General features: G+C 34.5%; 1 protein-coding gene across 1 annotated transcript; it reads right to left on the bottom strand.

Moving 5' to 3' along the window:
- Window positions 1-2,789: 2,789 nt before the first annotated feature.
- On the bottom strand, window positions 2,790-27,411 carry LOC149778271 (uncharacterized). Its single transcript, XM_089938294.1, has 22 exons — window positions 27,298-27,411; window positions 25,923-26,105; window positions 19,298-19,483; window positions 18,480-18,734; window positions 17,729-17,926; window positions 17,183-17,383; window positions 16,037-16,221; window positions 15,081-15,366; window positions 14,322-14,483; window positions 13,725-13,886; window positions 13,247-13,448; window positions 12,423-12,583; window positions 11,395-11,565; window positions 10,911-11,141; window positions 10,109-10,279; window positions 8,982-9,185; window positions 7,845-8,108; window positions 6,742-6,924; window positions 6,078-6,233; window positions 5,200-5,235; window positions 3,960-4,041; window positions 2,790-3,265 (listed from the first exon to the last, which is right to left on the bottom strand). The coding sequence occupies exons 1-22, from the start codon at window positions 27,332-27,334 to the stop codon at window positions 3,112-3,114; spliced, it is 3,870 nt and encodes a 1,289-aa protein (XP_089794420.1). The 5' UTR covers window positions 27,335-27,411; the 3' UTR covers window positions 2,790-3,111.
- Window positions 27,412-27,436: the final 25 nt, after the last annotated feature.

A 27,436-nucleotide genomic window follows, 5' to 3' on the forward strand; every position in this document is an offset into this window, starting at 1 on the left:
ACGAGAAGCTACATGCAAGCTTTCTCACATACCAACATTAGCCGAATCCGAGACTCGAACTCACGCAGACAGAGGTGAGATAGCAGTGATCCGTAACGGAGAGCGCTTTAGACCACTCGGACACTCGGGGCCCCCGTCCCTTCTTTAGGAATGTTACATAAACTCAGTTACTTGTATTATGTGTTCTCTTCCCACAAATGCTTGTACAAAATTTGGTATAAAATATTCAAAACTGTCACTGTGGTTGTAATTTTACGTTCTATCAGAGACCCTAGATATGGGGGGGGGGGGGCACACCAAGGGGCAAGGGAGGAGGATACCCCCCCCCCATTTAACCTCTAAACATGTTTTACCTACATCCCCAAAAACATAATAAACCACTACATGTTTGCCTCCCCCATTTTTTAAATATTTTTTATTTAAAACTAACAGTAATTATACAGGAGTCCCAGCCAAAAATGACAGAAAACAACACCTGTTGCAGATAGTCACAACACAATCAAATTAAGATTTCCACCCAGCAATATAGGGGAAAAATGTGGTAGCGGATAAATGAAGAATATCACAAAATGAACAGTTAAACTGTGGGATTATAAATAATAATAATAATAATAATAATAATAAAAAGTAGCGTAGTAGTCCTAATAGATGTCAGTGCAATTTCGAAATAAGCATTGTATACGGTTAAGTGTATTCCTGGTCATAATATTGTGTTGATAGATTTATTACTTTACTTGTCGAGGGAAGGATGAATAAATTGAAGGGTAACACTTATATCGGTGAAATGCTTCTCTCACCAATTATTTTAACAAGAGTGATGTAGTATGTATAGCAGATATAAGTAATATTTCTGCTTTTAACATCTAGATCTTATCTTTGCCGCCCGCGGTGAAGTGTGTATATCCATTAAATGTGATCCCCATTCAATGAATGGTAATTACACAGTAAAACCTACCCATCTAAGAGTTCTAAATGATAGGCGATGATTCAAGGAGTACCTTATCGGTGTAAACGTATACATATGTGCGCAATTGCTGATTCTAAGTTCCCATCGAGCCATGTCAGTGTGTGTGTGTGTGTGTGTGTGTGTGTGTGTGCGTGCGTGTGTGACGTGTTCCTCAAGTAATGAAGCGAAGTAAATAATATTTGGAAAATTATTAATGACTGTTCATTTGCAAAAGTGGAATGGAAGTGACGAATTCTAGAAGTAGATAGGGGCGATTTTTATATTATTGTTTTATGTGTAAATAGCAAAACTATAATTAGGTTTTACAAAAGTCGTGTCTAATTCATTTTTATAGAATTTTCGCTTTAAACTACTTGAAAAATATAGCAGCTTGTTTATAAATGTTGTCTTTTAAGTACTTGGAGATCGAATTAAGCCGCTAAGCGCTCAGAAAATATGCAAGTTCGATATTACATGCGTGGGCAGGATACTTCTATCGCTACTGAATGTGCTAACCCTGCGATTACACTAAAATGTACATACAGGCATTCAAAAGGTATTAAAATGCCACTTTTGCATGTACTATCGTATTTGTTAAGGTACCTGACAAAGAAATAATAAGGTGCCTTGCCATTTCAGACAGTCCTACTGTTACTATTTTTAAGTTTCCCAGAAAAAAATACGAGTTATATTTAGACATCTACCGATAAGACGTAGAACGGGTGCCCATTAAATTAATTTGAAAAAACCACATGACCAGTTTTTAATGGAATAACTTGAATTTTTCCATTTTTCTGTAGACCTAATATAACAAAAAAGTCTTTCGATTCGGGTTTTTCTTCTTCTTCTGGGGTGGTGGTGTTTTGTTGGTTTATTTGTTTGTTCGTTTGTTTCTTTCTTGCCCACGATAAGAATAGCAGTTTGTAGGAGTGTGTGTTTGTGTGTGTGTGTGTGATTTGGATTTTTGATGTAGCTTTAACAATTTTCAGTTATATATGTCTACAATATAGCAGTTTATAGTGATGTCTAGTAGTGGGTCATCATGCCGCAGACATGTAGCATGATATCCCACTCAGTCACATTATCCTGATACCAGGCCGGGGGCCCCGAGTGGCCGAGTGGTCTAAAGCGCTTTCCGTCACGGATCACTGCCATCTCACCTCTGTCTGCGTGGGGTCGAGTCTCGGGTTCGGTCAATGTGGATATGTGAGAAAGCTTGCCGGATGCTTCTCGTGGGTCGGTGGTTCTTTCCGGGGTTTCTCCGGGTTCTTCCTCCACCATTAATACTGGCCGCCATGTATAGCCTATCATGTGCTGAAAAATGGCGTTAAACCCTACAACAACAACAACGACACCAGGCCGACCAGTCATAACACTAACCTCTTAATACTGGGTGCCAAGCGAGGCAGCTGTTAGTACCGTTTTTGTAAGTCTTTGATATGACTCGGCCGGTGATCGAACCCACGACTTCCTGCATCCGAGGCGACGCTGTAACCACTTGGCCATCGGAGCAGTAGCAGTTTTGTAGATGACGCTGGCTTAATATATTTGAACTGAAAATAAACGATGCTTTGCTCTTGTTAGAGCGGTTTTCCATGAGAAAAGTACCTTGAGATTAATATTTAATTAATAATTTGGTACGAAAAATAAGACTTATATGAAGAAAATTTGACACGGTAATATCAGTGAAACAGCAGAGTAAATGTAAGTGTCTAAAACCGTTCAAGCAAGTCTTCTGTTGCCTGCCTCAAACATAAAATAGGTTGTTTCATTTAAATCCCTTTGTACGATCCCAGAGATGTTTACTCCAGCTCATGTTGCCTCAAGAATAAAGAAAGAAAACTAAAATTATTCGCTGTTTTAGTTGAAAAATGCTTCAAGACGTTTTGAGAAAAAAATATTACAGAAATATCAGTGAAACGGCAAAGTAAATGTAACTGTCTCAACTCTTTCGTGTTTTATATTGTATGACTCAACCCTAACATAGGTTGCTTTATTTAACTCCCGTTGTATGATCCATGAGATCCCTGTGCCAAGGATAAAGAAAAAACTATAAAAAAACAATATTCGCCTTTTTAGTTGAAAAATTCATCAACCGTTTTTGTAACAAGTTTCCTTGCTACGCCGCACTCCACACTGTAGATGGTCTTGAAATCAATTTTAGATTATATATTTGCAAGATCCTGAGACGAAGTTGGTATACTCGATTGTAGCGTTGCATTAGCATTCGGTATTAAATATATCTTTTTGGCTACATTGTCAGATATGTCGACCATTGGATATAAGCCAGGATTGACTTTTGCTGCCCGCTTCTGCATACTGCAATGAAAAGCAAGGGACCATACAAATCAATAAGATCTATTAATATAATGTGTGCAATATTATTTCCATAGGTAAATTTAAGAGATTTCCCAATTTCCAGCATAGACAATTTGCAACCACGGTAGAAGTGGCAACTTGGATTTGAAAACAATGGCAATGATGTTGCATTATGCGATACGTTTCATATTTGAGAAAATCATTAGGGACTTTATCTCCTTATTTACTGTTCAATTACTTTTTGTATAGATCCGTCTTATACTCTGTACTTATATACTGTGCTAAACTCTTGATTAAATTTGGTTCTTATTGTAGCTTCAAAATATCAACGGTCGATCGAAAGCAAACTCGAGTCACGACAAATATTTAATGAAGTTCTTCTTCGGTTGGCAAGAAAATCATCTAAGCTCAAGGTTTTTATGGATCACAAACCATTAACCTAAAAAGATATCACGTTTAAACTACATTAAAAGGAGCAACCTATCCTGGTTTGATGTTCTCTGACTTGATGATGCGAATATCTATTGTTGTATGCATTTGACTCTTGTGTGTTTGTGTTTCTTAGTGTCTCCTGTGGAAGCCTTTGCTTTAGATTGAAAGGTATATTGTACTTATAAAAGCTATCTCTCTGTCTCTCTATGTATATATATATATATATATGTATGTATGTATGTCCTTATTTGAAGATACTTACTGAGTTCTTCGAATGGCCAATGTCGTTACTATAGTCACTACGAGTAGCGTTGATGGTACAACACAGGCAATGATAATGTTTTCTGAAACGTTTAACGTTAGTAATTAAAGGTGAAATTTGACATCATTTTTCAAGTAATAACTTTAGTCTAAAACGAAACGTCAGACTCAAGGTTAAACATTGGTCATGACAATGACAAACTTTGACCGAAATGGCAAAGTCAAAATTGGATCTCATTCATGTTTAAATATTAAGTCTCTTACCACATTTGTTTCAATCAATGATGTCCTTTTTATTAATGTTAACGTGTGAGTTGGTTCTTAAGTATTATCATTAATCCTGTCATCATGGATTGTAGAAGGAAATGTTTCAAGCGTAATGGAAGAGTATGAAATAACAGTCAATTCTGACAGTGGAGATGTAATTAAAAAAAACAATCTAACATACGCACACAAACATTGACACACACATCAGAACAATGGAGTCTTCATGAACTGATGATCACACACCATAAAAGAAAAATTTCTGCTTCTCACTTGCGTTATGTATGTGACGTCCATTGAAATGAACCTTTAGCCAAATTAAACAACATAAGCATGTCTACACAACATATCTAATCCCCGTCAATACTACAGAGCGGATTATTTTAGATATAGAGAGTGATTGTAAATATATCTTGTGTAAATCGATATATTAATTTCATTTTGCCATATAGACACTTTAAAAAGAGTCGGAAGTTTGGCAATTCTGACTACTAAACATACATATTTATTCCTCTTGAAAAAAAATTGTTCGCATTCTTGCAGTTCCAGGCGGTATAATCTCCTAATGGATTTAATTTGGCTTCCCTATTTTAGTCTTCCAATGGATAAAGAGTGGAAAAGAGTCGGTCGCAGTGTGCCACGGGTAACGCTATGGTCCTAATTCGACAAATGTGTTGATCGGACTATTAATATGTGTCAGTTAAAATTTCAATATCTGCAAATTGTTTGGAAACGTTCTTAAAGCTTTCTTGCTTGCTCGTCATAATGCTGAGAATCTATTAATATTCCAAGAACATTTAGATTGGTCGAAAATAAGAAAATTAGACGCATCCAGCAACATTCATTTCTGTAATTTAATTTACCTTAAATTGCTTTGATGTTTATAAATTTGCACAGTTAATCATAAACTTCAAACAATATCATAAACCTATTGTCCCTTCATAATTTGATCGCATTATTTTTATCATTTGTCTTACCGGTTGTGCGGTCTTGACCTTTTGGTACAATGTAAACTGCAAGACAAATATAAGATACATTAAAAAAAATGCAAATTTTAGATAACATTCCTAAACTCCAGAAATATGTCGTCGTTAATTTACTATACAAAGATACCAGAAAAGACGTTTGAGAGCATCTGTCTCAATATGTCTACTGAAAGGAGGGCCGTACAATACTTGAATGTGTAAACGATCCTTTTATTTGGAAAGTTATTATCTTCTTCAGCATTTTAGCAAGAAGCCACTTGCATTGCGGATTCTAAAAAAACATGAAACTCGAAACGTGATTGGCGGGACGAAGGAATGATGAAGATAATAACTTTCATAAGAAGCGCTAATTAAATTAATCATAAAGAGCGCTAATTAAATTAATCATGAGGAGCGCTAATTAAGTTAATCACGAGGAGCGCTAATTAAATTAATCATGAGGAGCGCTACTTAAATTAATCATAAGGAGCGCTAATTAAGTTAATCATGAGGAGCGCTAATTAAATTAATCATGAGGAGCGCTAATTAAACTAATGATGAGCAGCGCTAATTAAATGAATCATAAAGAGCTCTAATTAAATTAATCATAGGGAGCGCTAATTGAATTAATAATAAAGAACGCTAATTAAATTAATCATAAGGAGCGCTAATTAAATTAATCATAAGGAACGCTAATTAAATTAATCATAAGGAGCACTAATTAAATTAAGATGAGTAATCATGCTTGTTCAGATATATATTCAACGTGCATCTTGTATAATTGCACTTTTGATCCAAATAAAGACCATCTAAATGAATATGCTGTACATAATCGTTGGTCGTTAACGACACTGCGTACAAAGTTGAGAAATATGGAATATTGTACTTACCTGTACAATCATCCACTGAGATGGATCCCAAACCTTCTGTTGTCCAGTCTTGAGAACAGGCTATACAAGAAGTTTGTCCTTGCTTGTCTTGGTAGTATCCATGTCCACACAGCTGGCAGTAACCATTGACGAGATATGTCCCCTCTCCGCAGGGAACTAAACGATAATAAGTTACGACATTTCATCTCTATTCATGAACAGGTTCTTTGAACATTCCCCGACTCGAAGTGAAGGAAGGTATCCTAAAACTTTTAAGTAGTTGCTTTCAAAGTCGTTTATGATGTTATTATGCTCCTTATTTTAGTAATTGTATGACTTTAGTTCATCCTTTAAAACATTGGGCATGCTATACTGTATATCAACAAACTAGTCCCCTTTTTAACAGATTATCATCCTATATTACATTTGTTGGTAATTTGTCAATACCTATTAGCACTCTAAGAATGCTTCTACAATTATCCGCTGTATATTCCGATTGGCCATTAACTAAATTAATTTTACTAGGATTCGCTTTCTCGGGTCAATACTGTAACCAAGAAACGTATTTTAGTTTATCTTGACTTTCATTCGATTATTTTCATTGGTCATTTTCTCAGACAAGGTGATGTTAAATATTTCATCGATTTGTCAGGTGCCTGTTACCCATGTATGCTTTTGTACTCACCACAGTAATAGTTCAATCTCATCATATTATCTGGGCATTGAACACTCCCTTTCACCTGTATCTGTGTTCCTTGAAGAACGTAATTAATTCCGGTGATGTTCAATGTGAAATGTCCATTATTAGCAGCCTCTACCAACGAAAGATAGGCACTACCAAGTTGTTCGGCAATCAGGTCAGATGTTGCTGCAATTTATATAAGGACATTCTGAATATAAACATGCAAAATAGACACCGTACGTAAAGTACTTCTGCATGGTCTAATGTTATTTTGAAATATTGGATACTCTTATATCGCTGCAACAATGACATGCAGGTGAAGCCAGAAAGCCATGTTAGCGTATTAATATAATTAAGGATTGTGCTATTTTGATCTTGCATTTTAAGATACTACAAGTAAAATATTTTGGTACGAAATGACCAACATTACTACAGCATATTAGCTTAAACATTTACGCTTACTTTATTGATTTGATTATTTTTATTTTTATTTTATTTTTGTCTATCTGTTTACATGCATTAATGACATACATTTGTCGAGAGAAACTATCAGTTACGCTTTGAACATACGGTAAAAGGTAATCAACAGTGCTACGATTTATTGTAACATCATGGTTTTATTGGAAAAATGAAGCTACACTTAATCAGTATTTACCAGAATATACCAGTGTTTTAATTGAAGCTCAATAGTCTAAAACACACTTTCTTAATGATTTTGGTTTGTTTACGAAATTCAGTGTTGCCTGCAGTAAACAAACTGTAACCGTTCGTGATTTTTATTTATAGCAAACGGATTCAGTGAGAATCTGTATTTCTTTGTCTTAATTCACTGATCTGAATAAAATGTATATACTTGGTCTTTTATTAATAAATGGAAAACATAGAGCAAAGTATAGAACCAGGAAATTTGCTAGTATCATTTGAATCTAAAAACAGAAGAAAATGAAAACTTTTCACCACGTAATATGGAATGAGGTAGAACAAAAAAGTTGAAAATCATTTGGTCAAACACAAAGTTGCAGATGACTTGATTTATATTCAAGCAACAATTGTGGCGGAATATCGACAAAAATGTAGCAATTAATTATCAGGAAACTACTACCAACCATTTTCTGGATTCGATGATAATGTAATACTAAAACCAACTGTATTTCCGTCGGTTGCCCTTTTCGTCCTTTCTTTGTCACAATTTAGAATTGTTAGGCTGGTCAGATAGCATAGACCACTAGTGATACAGTCAATTGCATTAGTTACTTTCCGGGCTCTTTCTTGTACAATATTCACCACAGAAGCCCTATCATGTGATAGACAAGAAAGGTCCTCGTACAAGTAGGTCGTACTGATTCCAATCTCCGCAGCAGGGTGAATCTCTGGACAAAAATAAAAAAATTAATTAATGAACAAAGACGCATATGTGCACATGATCCTCACACACACACACACACACACACACACACACATATATATATATATATATATATATATATATAGGGAAGAGAAGAAATTATTGAGCCAATCAAAAAGTATAGACATATATCAAAACCAAAATACAGGGTTGATTCTCAGCTGAACAAATTCAATCTGTTTATTATGTAAAATCTCTTTATGGAAAATGTTATATTAATTTTGTAAGCACACTGATAGGGTTTATCCTATCTATCATATAAAAGCATTACATCGAAGATTTAAAAATGTAATTTTAACAACAACTTGTAACGGTTATTTGAGGACGTAACAATATCAGCTTGTATATACAGAAATGGTTACAGTTTTTCAACTAACAATATTTAAATTGTCTAATGTCTATACTGCGCTGAATTGTCTGCATTTAATTTCTAAATTTGTTATATAGCATGAAAGTTACGAATACATTTAGATTGATTTCGCATTGTTCAACCAGGACCACCACACTCTTCTGATGGGTAATTGTTCGTATCTTTATCTATAAGAATAATATAAATGCCACAAGCAAGTTGACAATATTAGAAATAGGAACCAATCTATTTGCAGTATGAGTTTAGAATCTGTGACCTTATGGCTTACGCTCTTTAAACATGGATAATAAGTTTAATACGTTAAGAACTGACAGTAACATCTAGCCCTAGTAAAGTATTTTGAACGTCTTAAAAACCCTTTCTTGACTTCACCGCCGTCTATTTTGGTGGTATTAACAAACTCTGTAAATACGAATTAAAGACGCAAAGATATGATTAAACAATTTGAATTTCTATTAATTTGGAAACCTGTGCATCTTGGTAGCCTTCTGTATGGATTATCATCTGTGTCAAAATTCCATGCATGGGCTGTTTCTTCTCCGCAAATGTAGAAGTCCATTGGTTCAATATCGAAGTCATAGCCAGATGCGCAGTGCACGGTGCAGTTGATATTTTTGGAATCGTTAGTGCAGCTCAACATTCCGTTTCTTGGCGGAACGATTTCTGGGCATACTAGAACCAAAGCAACAATTGACTATTAGTATATCATTTCACGTCAATGACCATACAAATAAACCGGCATTATTATGTGCTTGTGTGTCCTTGAGTTGGATAATATATACAACGACAATACCCCATAGTCTAGCTGGCCGGACCCCTGATATTGTCTGGAAGACGTCTTAAATAAACAAATACATATTTGAATGCTTGTTGAGAGCCCTCTAATATCTGCATGCAGCACATACTCCTCATGTATAAATATATAACCGTAAACATTGCAAAGCTTGATATATATATATATATATATATATATATATATATATATATGTGTGTGTGTGTGTGTGTGTGTGTGTGTGTGTGTGTTCCTGTGTTATACATGCATTATCCATGCTTTCATGACCGATATGCTGTATAACTGCCGTGAGACTGTTATTTAACTAACAAAGACGTAAACCAACATCGTAGTTCAGGTCTTTAATGTAGACTTTATAAACAATGGCCACGGGATGACGACCTCTTCAGTTCTAGTCATTTAAGGTTTTCCCGCTTATTGAAGCCAAACAAGACATTATTATAATTATTATAATTGCAATGAGCTTATGTTTAGATTAACAAGTCCGGGTGGCTATGGTAATAATAATTCCTTTCTTAACATTATATAACTCTTTTTCATGAAACAAGGGCGTGTCTTTTTATTATGAATATTTGAATACTACTTTGTGTTTTCTTTGCAGTGATGAAACAAATTATTCACTCATCTCAAACGTGGTGACGTAATTGTTTTGTATCGCACAACCACGACAAAAGTAAGAATTATTTTCATTCAAATAGACTTTGCTCGAATCTACTTTGACTATTATTTTATGGGTTGACGATCGATTTCAATTATGTCAGCATTATACAACACCATAACGTAATATAATATGTGTCATTACCTGGGCAAGCCGTTTCATTACAAACACTAGTGTCAAGTTCTTCTCCGACACAGTTCAGACCACCATTGTCCGGAGATGGACTGTTACATAGTCGAGTCCTTGTTCTTAACCCGATACCACATGTTACACTGCATTCTGTCCAGTTACTCCAACCTCCCCATTGGCCGTCAACTGCAAATGATTTGCATGATTACTGACCATAAATAGCAAATAAAGTTATTTATATTTCCGTTATTATATTCCCACCATTTTACAGATATTGACAAGATATATTTTTTACGATGCTGATATTAAACATGGTATCAGAGGAGGACCTGATACAGATTTGTATTTCTCATTGTCACCGATGACGTCACCTAACAACGGTCGCATACAATTTCTTTACGCTATATGTAGATGCACTGTGCAATGTGAAAAGATAGATCAAGGCAAACGAACAGCAAACACAACAACCATAATATCGTTAACGTTATTTAAAGTAACTTTTGCCGATTGCTTCTGTCTCCTTTCGTTTGGTAGCCGAAATCCACTGTATTACGGTAGAGCCTTCGACAATAGCGAATACAGACGCATTTCCGATATCAAACACATCCTGATCAGGCATATATATATATATATATATATATATATATATATATATATATATATATATATATATATATATATATATATATATATATGATTCGTTCTCGGATCAATGAGAAATATGGCTCAAGAAATATAAAAATATAAAACTAGTATGAACGTATTTTGTATCTCATAGAAAACTTACTTATAAGAAAACAAGAAAAATATATCATACCCATTTTAATTTCGCAAAAGGCTCCTGTATATAATGAAGGACACAGGCAGGCGTAACTGTCGACACCGTCCAAGCATGTAGATCCATTCAAACAGACGTTAACTGCACAATCATCAATGTTTACATCACACAAAGAACCTGTATACCCCCTATTACACGTACAATGGAATGTGTTCAATCCCTCCACACAGATGCCGTGCAAACAGGGGTTACTTAAACACTCATTTACATCTGAAATTAGAAGTAAAACAGAGTATATATTATTTGACCAGATCAAGTCCTCACTTAGCTACACAAAACGAAATAAAAAGTGATAATGAATATGGTACATTATTCACACTACGTATTTTGTTTTAAAGCAATCGATATATGTTTTCTTTTCAGGACAAGCATGCATGCTCTCTAGAAATATTCATGTAATAACGATGAGAAATGACCAAGGTATATGCAGTTTATCAGACCATGACTATTAAATTCTACACACCATCACAGGAACTCGTAATCTGCATATAAGCTCCAACAATATCAGCTTCCTCAAAGAAGTACCAAGCAACTAGATCGCCAACGTTTCCGGTAAAACATTTGTCTTGCATCTCCGTAACGTTGGCAGTATTCCATATGTTGACTTGTGAGATACTTCCAACAAATGTACTATCTGGAAAATAAAACATGATATATTTAACATTTTGGGAACAGAGCTTGAGAATTACGCAATATGTAATTATGGCGACATAAAGATAGGAAAAGCCGCTTTGTTAAATTTGTTTCACTCTTTCTGAGGCAAATAGTTCTCCCAAAACTCTATAACTATCATGCCGTCACCATTCTTGACGTTTTATCGTGTATCCTTTACAAATATGAACTGTCAGTTAATTGGAGCAAAAAATATATTTTTCTCTAAAACAATATCAAAGTTCAACATAAAACACGTCTGCAGACTTACAAAAGGAACACAACAAATGAGGACGACCCCAAAGTCGGAATGGCTCTGATTGCTTAGTTCGTTCGTTATATACACTATTACTGCGACTATATTTCACAATGTACCATACATGACGGATGTTACTACTCAGTGTGCCTTGAAATTTCCCAACCAATGGGAAGTTACTAAATTCTTATAAGAGAGTCCAAACCCATCAGTCAATGAGGATTTAATCCAAAGGCACTATTAAATCTTATTATTATGATTATCATTAGTAATTTTTAACACATTCGTCATAATCTATTTATAGATCCTATATAACTTTTCGCCCTTAACATATTCAGATCACGTCGGCAACATAAAATATATTCTGTGCAATTTTAAACTGTTCATAAAAATTGCAGAATTTAAATTAAATCATATACCAAGAGATACAAAAATATCGATGTACATAACAATATGCATGCGTATGTATTTCGTTCTATCAGTCCACATATTTCTTACCGTCAAGTCCCATCTTTCGTTCCAAACGTACACTCCAATAAAAGTAATCGGATGAATAAAAAATTATCACCTATATATGAGCTTACTTCCGAGTAAAACTGTATCGAACTGAATGTTTTCGGAACATAAGTGTAGCATGGCTGAAACTTCAGAATCTATATACAAGGTAAGGTTGCAGCTCTCCTTCACTAAAGCAGCAAAATGCCAACGTCCGTCCGAAATATGTACATTGGATAGATGCAGGTCTCTGAAAGGTGACGTAACCTGTCATTGATTTTAACTCGCTTTGTAGCTTTTCAATTTTAATTTGTGGAGTGGAGATTTGTTGTTGTTTTTCTTATTGTTATCGCTTTTGTTATGTTGTCTTTCATTACATTTCAATATGATAGTATTATCAACTACTATCATTTACATAATACAAGAAAACAATATTCTATTCCATAAACGAGTTTTATTTCTTATATATCTCTATGTTTTGTAGAGGAATATATGATGATTTATACTTTTATATTATTATAAGACATATAATAAAATAATATAAACATTCAAGTATTCACAAATCCGCATCTTGCAAGTTCTGGCAACTAAGCTTTTAAACGAAAGAATGTTAGTAATGTTTGCATAAATTATACCCTTACAATATTAGGTGTTTACAAACTCGTATTTATCATTATTAGTAGGTCGACATTTCTTCTTATGTAATTGCTTTGAAATTATTCCTTTCAGAGTAACGACTTACGGAAGGTGATGGTAAATGAAATAATACGTAGTATGTGATTGCTTTAATCTATAGTATTGTGTTACGTCTTGCATTTAATCAGATACGATCGTTTATTTTCATACGTGTACATTCAGAAAGATTTTAATTCTTTACACAAGTTTTACGAATTTCCAAAAAGTGGCAACTCACCCATGTATTCTTATTCGTAATTCTTCCTCTATTTCCAAACTAACTGTTTCACTCGTTCCATCTATTAAACGTACTATCTTTCCGGAACTATTTTGTTTACTCTGGATCCACATACCTAGCGTAAATGTAGACACGTTGACTGAATGTGGCAGTTTTAAGGAGCAGTTATGGTCTTGCTGGTCGGGAAAAACAATGTCAAACTCTGTAAATGAAAAATGAGACAATGGAAAGCCACTTCTCCCGACAATAATGTTTTAACTTGAAAGCTGTTTGATCGAAACACTTCGTAAATGTTTCCTGTAGACAGAGCACAGAGTAGTACATGAAGACAAGATGTCTATTCTTAATAGCTTCGCATTTAAGAATGCATTTAAAAATAGTTTCTTACATTATATGACAGATTTGGAAATTAAATGTGCTTGATCGCGTTGGAAATTACACAAATAAACCTCGAAAGACAATTTATAAAGGTAAGTACCACGACACATCTCACGGTTAGTTGCACCCAGCTGCAGTGTTGTTTGTGATCCTGGACACCTCGTACAATGCACTTGCCCATATAAGTCTTGATATGTTCCGGCATCGCACATGGAACACGGAAGAGCGCCGTCAACTGACCACTGTCCGGGTTCACATCCACCTGTACGTTAAAAAGTAGAAACAAAGTTATCATAAAAATACAACTCTAATGAGTCTAAATTGGGTGAGAGAACAACCAAATATTGATAAATGGGGACTTTTGTTATTCTGTGAGGAATTATATTTTGCTTAAAACATTCATAAATCATAAAACAAGGAAACAGTTACGTGGCATAGGTTTGCAATAAGTACGTATTTTAGCGTATTCACGGGGCTTAGTCTTCCTTTCACAGAATTCATCACACATGTTCATAAATAAAGTAAAGATCACACGAGCTAGTTGCAATTTACTAAGTAAAAGAGTTTCCGTCTTTTGTTTTTGTTGTTGTTTGTATTTTCATTAGCTTTAATACAACCGAAATATATTTGCGTTTGCTACGTGATGAAAATAAACAACTTCAGTTAGGTATTATTAAATATGAACAGATCAACTTACTTTCACAGGACTCCACAGAGACAGCTCCAGTGGATCGTGTGGTCATTAAGTTTGGACATTGTTTGCAAGACAATTGTCCAGTCAAGTCTTGATACCATCCTTTGTTGCAGGATATACAAGTCAAACTCACCGAGTCGTAGAAAGTCCCGGCTGAACATTCAACTTTTAATTACAAAATGAGACAAATACGTTACTTTTCTGTTTAACTGACTTCTATGTAAAGCATAGGTGTATATTCATGTAATACTACCATGCACAGAATTTCAAAGAAAGTCATCCACCATATTGGTAAATATATATTATGAGTTATGAAAAACAAAACAATTCTGAACAATTGTAGCAGTCACATAATGGGTTTGGTTCAATATTGCTTTATCATCCCATATATCTAAGTTAAATGGTCTATCCATTGGCTTTGTACGAAACAGCCTGATTCATTTTTTCACATACATTCATACTTTTGATGCGCTTTTATATAACTGACTAAAACAGATAATAATTTAAAAAGAATAAGCATATCTCACAAAACTACCAAATAAGTTTTATTTGCTATTAATGGAAATGTGTTCTAGTTACTGTTTTATCTGTGAGGGACTTTTAATGCTTGATCAAAGTATCAGGTACAACTAGTAATCTTATATTCAGATTGAAAAGTTTTGTTTAAAAGATATTATTATACGGATTACATATGAGGATGAAGTGGGAATTATTTTCTTAACATTTTAATGCTATTGCATAATGTTAAATAAATCAACGTACCACAAGCATACGAATCAGGAGCTTGTGTCGTACCAGCCGGGCATACAACCCGCATTGTTTTGTTCACTATGCCAACAAAACTAAGTTCCAAATCGCCAACTAATGATGACACATTTGTTCTGGATAATGTTTCTTCGAGGTGCTGAAAAACTGCGCCAACATGATAATAGTCGGTTTCCAATGCTACATCTTGGGACCTTGGAAATTCAACCGAAATTACGACCTCAAATCGGGTTCCATTTTGAACTTCCCGTCTACCTCTCATGGATACTTCTCCGCAAGTTATCTTTAATAAAGAACCGTGTATTTTAGATTATTCAAACTGTTTAATTACAAATATGAAGAAAACTTAGTATGTGTCCATGTAATAAATACTGATGTCCGTATTATGTTGCAAGTGAAGGGACGTAACTCGTTTAATATGAATTAGGAGTTCGTCTGACCCTCACTGAGTCGACATGTCTCACGACATATGAAACTCGTTATTTCATGATACTCAAAATGGAACACGCATGTTAAGTGCTTTTCCGTATGGAATAATGAATTTACCATTGTTCGACTTTTGCAAGACACTAGTTCCAATATCATATAAATGTTACATGCAATTTTCGGAAGAGCTACCCAATATTAGTCGTATATAACCCCCCATGTATATAGAGACAGACAGACATACATACAGACAGACAGATAGATAGAGAAGAAGATAGAGGGCTAGGAAAACGACAGAAAGACTGTTTTAATTGTTAACTTGTATTATCCTTTTGTATTTTGACCTGAGCCTACGACGATATTTCTGCGTTTCACATCTGTTTTATTTAAACAACTTACATTAACAAAGAGTCATAATTTATCTCCACTTATAAACGAGGATTATGTAATACGTTTCGTACAAAACTCTTTATGTTCAAGAAAGGGGTTCAACACATGAGATAGATACTGATGCTGGACACAATTACCCTGATGTTTTTCACATTGCACGTAGACGACGATCTGCAAATACTTCCAGACAAAACGTCAGTTTCAACTAACGTCTGGAAGTTCTTTCCTATCTTTTCTTGAGTGACTGGATCAGGACATTCTCCGTCGTAAAAGTAGTAAATTAGTGATGCATCGGTTGTTAACCTATCGCTGCGTCTTATGCCTGCAACCAAAGACATCAAATCGGTTTAAAATTTGTAAAGACTTTTTAATTTTTTTTTGTTGCGTTTGATGGCACATAAACAAGCGAATTTTATTTCGTGCCGAGTTAGATCCATCCAAATCCTTCCCTCACTTAGACACACAACACGACATCCGAGATGGTCAAGTGACATTATTCTAACCCTAACAGTTGTGGTCACTCCAAGGATACGCTAACAATGTCAAGAGTTTGTTTGGACGACAAAAATGAAAATGCCTAAGTCAGATACATTATGAATACAGACTTAATATGCAGTTAGATGCCAGCAATTTTCTTACACTTTCACATTTGCATTACTTCCGTAGAATACGACATAAAGAAAAAACAATGGAAAATTCAACTTTATTTTAAAATGGACATTGGGGACTCGAGTGGGTAGAATCGTCATAATGGTTAAAATATTAATCCCACGTTTTATTTAATACATATCCTAGGTATTATGATAACTATGTATGTGACGGTATCCATTAGGTCCGTCCGTCACCCTATTTCCTTCGACTCCTCTAGTTTGAGATTTAGATGGTGTTATACTTAATCATAGGGTCACAATCTACAAGGAACTTCACTATTTGGCACCACTTACTGGAATCTTTTGAAAAATAAGGATCAAACATTAAACATATTAAAATTTTGCAGTGATATATGTGATTATATTTGGAAATATCTAGAGATGAAGGAAGTGTTTTACTGCACATAATATAAGTGACTAATTCGTAATAGTGGCAAAAGTCACTTGGGAGTACATGTATAAGTCCTTAACGGGTATTGTGCAAACAAGCGTTGATTCTACAAATGGTGAAATATAATAAGTTGTCTTTACAAAATAATATATACAAATTTCTTCGTAATATAGAGTTCCTGTACATAAATTATGATTCTCAAGTGTTTGTTGTGTATCGAACGAAATAAACATTTATCTTACTCGTGCAATCAGTGACACTGATATTTCCTCCTACAATATCCCAGGCACCGCTGTCGCCGCATACGTGAAGTCTCTGCCAACCCTGCACGTGCATAGTTGTGCCGTTCATGCATTGAAACTGACAGAATATACCTCCTTTCCATGTGTCACACACCACGGCACCATCTTTGGGCGGTGTCAGTGGAACACACTCTCTTCCAGCTGCATTTATAAGACAATTTTCTATCAGTTTTCGTCTCATCTTCAACATTAGCGAAACTTCATCTTTGAAATCAAGAAACATTAATTTAATGTCTACAATTATATTATTGCATTAGTTACAAGAGACATTTTAAGTTCTGTAATCGTTTCGGTCAAAAGCCGCTTTTGTCTCTCCTACTCTCTGTGTAAATCCCCCCCCCCCCGTTAATACTTTTGGCGAAATTTGAATGTTCATGGGAATAGATTCAAAGGCGATACTGTTTTTGATTTATGAATTATTAGGTAAATCCGGATATTTAGTTGCTCAGAATTCATTTTAGGTTTCTGCGAATGTAATTTCATTACCTTTGCATGTTGGTTGTGTTTTGTTCCAACTCCATGAGCCAAAGAGTCCTCTCGGATCCTTTAAGCATGTGGATATTCTTGATCCTTCCATTATTTTGCCGGGATCACAGATAAATATACAATATGAACCAGCTTTGTAACCTTCCGGACAATTTATCGTCATGTAGGGTGTAGGATACAATTTATGACATCTTATTTCTGAAAGGAAGACTTCTCACTCAGACATAGGAACATCTTTTTATGACTTTCTTGATGCTTAACATTTAAGTTGCTTGTTTGTTTCCCCACTGTATCCCATACCCTAATTTTCCTGCTGGTTAATCCGTTGCATACAGTGCAATTTACATAGAAAACTTTTAATGACCAGCCTGTGACTTGAACGTCCTATGTCAACATAAAATATGCCATTATAAAATCTTCTAACTATTTTCTGAAAACTTCAGTATTCTGAACTAATACAGTCAATATGCTTAAACACTAATTTTACGTCGATTTGTTATTCTTTGATATAAAATCGTATCTTCAGGCACACAAACGTGTTTTGCGAATCTCACATTTCACAAAAAGTAAATGTGAAACAAGAAAAGATATCCATCTAAACAATACATCTATAACATTTCCAATGACTTTCATTTGCATAAACCTCTTTCCGTTTAATTTCTTATACCTTATGCCGCAAAATATTGTAATGCATAACGTGCGCTCTTATTAACAAAGGTACGCAAATTATCATAGGTATTACGTCTCTTACCTTTAACAACAACTTTGAATACGCACGGCCTTGCCACATTACCGCTGCTGTCTTCCGCGGTGTATTCAATTTCGTGTGTCCCAATGCTGAAATAATCTCCAGATTTATATCCTTGGAGTACTTTGGGTATTATGTTTAGGCCACTATTATCAGTGACATTTGGTAGATCCCACTTTACGTTTTTGATTATTGAACCATTATCCGCGCCTTCTATGATGACACTGGGGCATGTTTGAAACACTGGAGGTTCAATGTCTGTAATTCAAAATTTTCGTATACATAAGTCCTTTGGAAATAGAATGCTGTTAAATACATGATCAATCACTGTCACCAATGGGATATGAGCAACGTTTTCAAAATTATATTTAGACTACTCTAATTGATGATACGTTAGGCAGATATGATCTGGAGAATAATTATTTATGAATTTATTAATTATTTATGATTTCATTAATTATTTATTATTTTATTAGCAAACGTTTGACAAGATGTGAAGTGTTTAAGTACCTGTATAAAGTTGTCTTTACGAGATAAATTGCTACTGACAATTATGAATGTTGTATCACCATTTTCAAAACTATGATGCGTAGTAACATCCATGCAATCCAATCATCGGTTATTATTTTAAAGATTCCGTGTATGTGTAGCTTTCAACTTTGATTACGATATTGAATAGTTTTTTCTACAATATATTAGTCTTTTACAATTGATTGTATCTTGTGGATAAGCTACAGAACTTGAATGAGCAAGAAATCCTTGGGAATTTGTAACGTAAATATTAAATCGCTTATATATGATAAATTACTTTGCAACATCACCTTCGCATTCAGGTTCCCCGTGCTTTCGCCATGTTTTATCGATAGTACATATCAGTGCCCGTGCTGTATTGTTTGGCATGTCATACCCGGTCTCACATGTGTAGGTACAAATACTTCGAAAATAGTTCTCATTTGTGCAGATGAGATTTGCTTTCGGTATGTTTGGAAGCGGTGGACATGTCCATGCTTAAAAAGAATAAGAAAAATGAGGCAATTCAGGTACAGTTTTGGAGATGGTGAACTGGCCCTTTGAATCTTTTACCGATCATACCGATTGATACTTCTTAAGGCATCATAGAAACTATAATGAATATGTCAATTACAAGTTTCCACGATGCCAACGTAAAGTCATTTGCTTGACATCTGGATGAGTCTTATGGACCGATCTAAGATCGAAATAAACTAGCGATGGCATTCGTGATGAAATCCAAATATCGTAGTTCTTAATGCGTCATAAAGACACTAATGTATATTTACAAACTTCCAAGATGCCATATAAAGTGAATTGCCCGACATGAATTTTATGGACCGATTTAAGACTGAACAAAGCTAGCGGCGATAGTGTTCTTAATATCGTATCTCTTAAGGCGCCATAAAGGCACTAATGTCCCTGTATAGTCGTCATACGTTTCCAGCATGAAACGTAAAGTGAATTGCCCGACATGACTTTCATTGTCCGATTTAAGATTGAACGAGTAAACTATACATGGCGTTATTAATGAAATCCAAATTTCGTATATGCATTTGTTATAATAAATGGTGCTGTTACTATAATACAGAGAACTTACCAGGAACATTAATGTTGGACACAGAGGTATAATAAATGATGCTACTACTATAATACAGAGAACTTACCAGGAACATTAATGTTGGACACAGAGGTATAATAAATGATGCTACTACTATAATACAGAGAACTTACCAGGAACATTAATGTTGGACACAGAGGTATAATAAATGATGCCACTACTATAATACAGAGAACTTACCAGGAACATTAATGTTGGACAGAGGTATAATAAATGATGCTACTACTATAATACAGAAAACTTACCAGGAACATTAATGTTGGACACAGAGGTATAATAAATGATGCTACTACTATAATACAGAGAACTTACCAGGAACATTAATTTTGGACACAGAGGTATAATAAATGATGCTACTACTATAATATAGAGAACTTACCAGGAACATTAATGTTGGACACAGAGGTATAATAAATGATGCTACTACTATAATACAGAGAACTTACCAGGAACATTAATGTTGGACACAGAGGTATAATAAATGATGCTACTACTATAATACAGAGAACTTAACAGGAACATTAATGTTGGACACAGAGGAATAATAAATGATGCCACTACTATAATACAGAGAACTTACTAGGAACATTAATGTTGGACACAGAGGTATAATAAATGATGCTACTACTATAATATAGAGAACTTACCAGGAACATTAATGTTGGACACAGAGGTATAATAAATGATGCTACTACTATAATACAGAGAACTTACCAGGAACATTAATGTTGGACACAGAGGTATAATAAATGATGCTACTACTATAATACAGACAACTCACCAGGAACATTAATGTTGGACAGAGGTATAATAAATGATGCTACTACTATAATACAGAGAACTTACCAGGAACATTAATGTTGGACAGAGGTATAATAAATGATGCTACTACTATAATACAGAAAACTTACCAGGAACATTAATGTTGGACACAGAGGTATAATAAATGATGCTACTACTATAATACAGAGAACTTACCAGGAACATTAATGTTGGACAGAGGTATAATAAATGATGCTACTACTATAATACAGAGAACTTACTAGGAACATTAATGTTGGACAGAGGTATAATAAATGATGCTACTACTATAATACAGAGAACTTACCAGGAACATTAATGTTGGACAGAGGTATAATAAATGATGCTACTACTATAATACAGAGAACTTACCAGGAACATTAATGTTGGACACAGAGGTATAATAAATGATGCTACTACTATAATACAGACAACTCACCAGGAACATTAATGTTGGACAGAGGTATAATAAATGATGCTACTACTATCATACAGAGAACTTACCAGGAACATTAATGTTGGACAGAGGTATAATAAATGATGCTACTACTATAATACAGAAAACTTACCAGGAACATTAATGTTGGACACAGAGGTATAATAAATGATGCTACTACTATAATACAGAGATCTTACCAGGAACATTAATGTTGGACAGAGGTATAATAAATGATGCTACTACTATAATACAGAGAACTTACTAGGAACATTAATGTTGGACACAGGTATAATAAATGATGCTACTACTATAATACAGAGAACTTACCAGGAACATTAATGTTGGACAGAGGTATAATAAATGATGCTACTACTATAATACAGAGAACTTACCAGGAACATTAATGTTGGACAGAGGTATAATAAATGATGCTACTGCTATAATACAGAGAACTTACCAGGAACATTAATGTTGGACAGAGGTATAATAAATGATGCTACTACTATAATACAGAGAACTTACCAGGAACATTAATGTTGGACACAGAGGTATAATAAATGATGCTACTACTATAATACAGAGAACTTAACAGGAACATTAATGTTGGACACAGAGGTATAATAAATGATGCTACTACTATAATACAGAGAACTTACCAGGAACATTAATGTTGGACACAGAGGTATAATAAATGATGCTACTACTATAATACAGACAACTCACCAGGAACATTAATGTTGGACAGAGGTATAATAAATGATGCTACTGCTATAATACAGAGAACTTACCAGGAACATTAATGTTGGACAGAGGTATACTAAATGATGCTACTACTATAATACAGACAACTTACCAGGAACATTAATGTTGGACACAGAGGTATAATAAATGATGCTACTACTATAATACAGAGAACTTACCAGGAACATTAATGTTGGACAGAGGTATAATAAACGATGCTACTACTATAATACAGAGAACTTACCAGGAACATTAATGTTGGACAGAGGTATAATAAACGATGCTACTGCTATAATACAGAGAACTTACCAGGAACATTAATGTTGGACAGAGGTATAATAAATGATGCTACTACTATAATACAGAGAACTTACCAGGAACATTAATGTTGGACACAGAGGTATAATAAATGATGCTACTACTATAATACAGAAAACTTACCAGGAACATTATGTTGGACACAGAGGTATAATAAATGATGCTACTACTATAATACAGAGAACTTACCAGGAACATTAATGTTGGACACAGAGGTATAATAAATGATGCTACTACTATAATACAGAGAACTTACCAGGAACATTAATGTTGGACACAGAGGTATAATAAATGATGCTACTACTATAATACAGAGAACTTACCAGGAACATTAATGTTGGACAGAGGTATAATAAATGATGCTACTACTATAATACAGAGAACTTACCAGGAACATTAATGTTGGACAGAGGTATAATAAATGATGCCACTACTATAATACAGAGAACTCACCAGGAACATTAATGTTGGACACAGAGGTATAATAAATGATGCTACTACTATAATACAGAGAACTTACCAGGAACATTAATGTTGGACAGAGGTATAATAAATGATGCTACTACTATAATACAGAGAACTTACCAGGAACATTAATGTTGGACACAGAGGTATAATGAATGATGCTACTTCTATAATACAGAGAACTTACCAGGAACATTAATGTTGGACACAGAGGTATAATAAATGATGCTACTACTATAATACAGAGAACTTACCAGGAACATTAATGTTGGACACAGAGGTATAATAAATGATGCTACTACTATAATACAGAGAACTTAACAGGAACATTAATGTTGGACACAGAGGTATAATAAATGATGCTACTACTATAATACAGAGAACTTACCAGGAACATTAATGTTGGACACAGAGGTATAATAAATGATGCTACTACTATAATACAGACAACTCACCAGGAACATTAATGTTGGACAGAGGTATAATAAATGATGCTACTGCTATAATACAGAGAACTTACCAGGAACATTAATGTTGGACAGAGGTATACTAAATGATGCTACTACTATAATACAGAGAACTTACCAGGAACATTAATGTTGGACACAGAGGTATAATAAATGATGCTACTACTATAATACAGAGAACTTACCAGGAACATTAATGTTGGACAGAGGTATAATAAACGATGCTACTACTATAATACAGAGAACTTACCAGGAACATTAATGTTGGACAGAGGTATAATAAACGATGCTACTGCTATAATACAGAGAACTTACCAGGAACATTAATGTTGGACAGAGGTATAATAAATGATGCTACTACTATAATACAGAGAACTTACCAGGAACATTAATGTTGGACACAGAGGTATAATAAATGATGCTACTACTATAATACAGAAAACTTACCAGGAACATTATGTTGGACACAGAGGTATAATAAATGATGCTACTACTATAATACAGAGAACTTACCAGGAACATTAATGTTGGACACAGAGGTATAATAAATGATGCTACTACTATAATACAGACAACTTACCAGGAACATTAATGTTGGACACAGAGGTATAATAAATGATGCTACTACTATAATACAGAGAACTTACCAGGAACATTAATGTTGGACAGAGGTATAATAAATGATGCTACTACTATAATACAGAGAACTTACCAGGAACATTAATGTTGGACAGAGGCATAATAAATGATGCCACTACTATAATACAGAGAACTCACCAGGAACATTAATGTTGGACACAGAGGTATAATAAATGATGCTACTACTATAATACAGACAACTTACCAGGAACATTAATGTTGGACAGAGGTATAATAAATGATGCTACTACTATAATACAGAGAACTTACCAGGAACATTAATGTTGGACACAGAGGTATAATGAATGATGCTACTTCTATAATACAGAGAACTTACCAGGAACATTAATGTTGGACACAGAGGTATAATAAATGATGCTACTGCTATAATACAGAGAACTTACCAGGAACATTAATGTTGGACAGAGGTATAATAAATGATGCCACTACTATAATACAGAGAACTCACCAGGAACATTAATGTTGGACAGAGGTATAATAAATGATGCTACTACTATAATACAGAGAACTCACCAGGAACATTAATGTTGGACAGAGGTATAATAAATGATGCTACTGCTATAATACAGAGAACTTACCAGGAACATTAATGTTGGACAGAGGTATAATAAATGATGCTACTACTATAATACAGAGAACTTACCAGGAACATTAATGTTGGACACAGAGGTATAATAAATGATGCTACTACTATAATACAGAGAACTTACCAGGAACATTAATGTTGGACAGAGGTATAATAAACGATGCTACTGCTATAATACAGAGAACTTACCAGGAACATTAATGTTGGACAGAGGTATAATAAACGACGCTACTACTATAATACAGAGAACTTACCAGGAACATTAATGTTGGACAGAGGTATAATAAACGATGCTACTGCTATAATACAGAGAACTTACCAGGAACATTAATGTTGGACAGAGGAATAATAAATGATGCTACTACTATAATACAGAGAACTTACCAGGAACATTAATGTTGGACACAGAGGTATAATAAATGATGCTACTACTATAATACAGAGAACTTACCAGGAACATTATGTTGGACACAGAGGTATAATAAATGATGCTACTACTATAATACAGAGAACTTACCAGGAACATTAATGTTGGACACAGAGGTATAATAAATGATGCTACTACTATAATACAGAGAACTTACCAGGAACATTAATGTTGGACACAGAGGTGTAATAAATGATGCTACTACTATAATACAGAGAACTTACCAGGAACATTAATGTTGGACAGAGGTATAATAAATGATGCTACTACTATAATACAGAGAACTTACCAGGAACATTAATGTTGGACAGAGGTATAATAAATGATGCTACTACTATAATACAGAGAACTTACCAGGAACATTAATGTTGGACAGAGGTATAATAAATGATGCCACTACTATAATACAGAGAACTCACCAGGAACATTAATGTTGAACACAGAGGTATAATAAATGATGCTACTACTATAATACAGAGAACTTACCAGGAACATTAATGTTGGACACAGAGGTATAATGAATGATGCTACTTCTATAATACAGAGAACTTACCAGGAACATTAATGTTGGACACAGAGGTATAATAAATGATGCTACTACTATAATACAGAGAACTTACCAGGAACATTAATGTTGGACACAGAGGTATAATAAATGATGCTACTACTATAATACAGAGAACTTACCAGGAACATTAATGTTGGACAGAGGTGTAATAAATGATGCTACTACTATAATACAGAGAACTTACCAGGAACATTAATGTTGGACACAGAGGTATAATAAATGATATTCTGAAGGCAAGAAAAGAAACTATTCTAAAGATTTTCAAAAGCGCGTTTTATGTCAGAGATACAACCAATAGATCTAAGGGGTAATAATAAATTTAAATAGGCATAAGTTATACTTACGTTTACAAACAGGCTGATTGCCTGACCATAGACGGGTCCTCAAGCAATTAATTTCACCTGGTCCATCCAATTCAAATCCATCATAACAACCGAATCGACAGACTGATCCAAGGACAAATGGATTTTGCGGATGACAGAGGTAGTACCCGTCAGCAACGTCCTGAGGTTTCGTACAGTTGATGACTGGAATACATGTATTACATCCCTGAATATATATTGCTTTATAAGTTGAGGTATTGAATTATACATCCAGCGCGAAACCGACCTTAAACCCATCTATCACTTTACGGACACCTATATTCCTGAATTTAGTATACCTCTAATACTAATAGCTTACGTTAACATAATGTCATGATGATTTGTATATATTAGCCTAAGTGGTTAGAGCGTCAGTCTCGGATGCGGGAGGTTGCGGGTTCGGACCCCTGCTGAGTCATACCAAAGACTTATAAAAATGCTACTTGCTTCTGCCTCGCTTGGCGCTCAGCATTTAGACGTTAGCGTTACGACTGGTTGGCCTGGTTTCAGTATAATGTAAAATGGCGGGACACGATGCAACATGTCTGCGGGATGATGTCCATCACTATTAACTGCCACACTGCATATATTGTAGCGATATGACTGAAAACGTTTTAAAGCTACGTTAAAAATCCAAATCACATACACACAATCAAATGAATTTTAACGAATATTTCGAACGCTGGGTTGAATAGCTCAACTGAACAAACACTGAAGTCGGCGTCCCCCATCTTAGTAGCAACGACTTTTACCCATTTAAGCAATCTGCATTTACATTGGCTTTAGCAATTCCTAATTTGGCAAAGGTGTATCATGCATATTTTCTCCGAATTTTTAAAACTCATCATTTTATATAAAAAGACAAAACCTTTCTGTCTGATAAGTGTATGTAAGCCGAAGCATATATCTGCTAAGTATCCTGTTTTATGATATTATCAGTCTGGTTGTGAAAACGATGCTTACCGGATATAGTGGCATAACACTTAGATTTTAATTAAAGCATTTCTTTATAGTCACATTTGCTCTGCTACCTACTTAAACAAGATCAGCTCGCTTCATATTTCATAATTTAGCGTATAAATTACTATGTACAGTAGGTAAAAACAAAACTGTTTCTATTGATCAAAATGTTTTAACGTGTTCATATGTTTGGGTTTTGAAAGGATGGACAATGAAAATAAAAGTTATTCAGTTCCTTAATTTCTGTAGTTTATGAATAGTAAAACTAAAAGAAGAAACATGCGCCTCTGATATGGATTAAACATTAAAAGTAAACATGAAGAACTAGGTTGAGTAATTCCCATTGCGGTCATCATTGTGATTGAGAAAAAGAAAACCAAACATATACAAATTTTACCGTCAACAACGATGTTAAAAGTACAAGTTGGAGCCATGTTCCCGCTGCGATCCTTTGCAGTGTATCGAATAACTGTGGTTCCATTTTCGAAATGTCTCTGTGGCGGTTTACCGTCGCGTACTACCCTGCAGATGAACCA

This window comes from Sinohyriopsis cumingii, chromosome 17, assembly GCF_028554795.1.
Source record: "Sinohyriopsis cumingii isolate HCF-2022 chromosome 17, ASM2855479v2, whole genome shotgun sequence".
NCBI lineage: Eukaryota > Metazoa > Mollusca > Bivalvia > Unionida > Unionidae > Sinohyriopsis > Sinohyriopsis cumingii.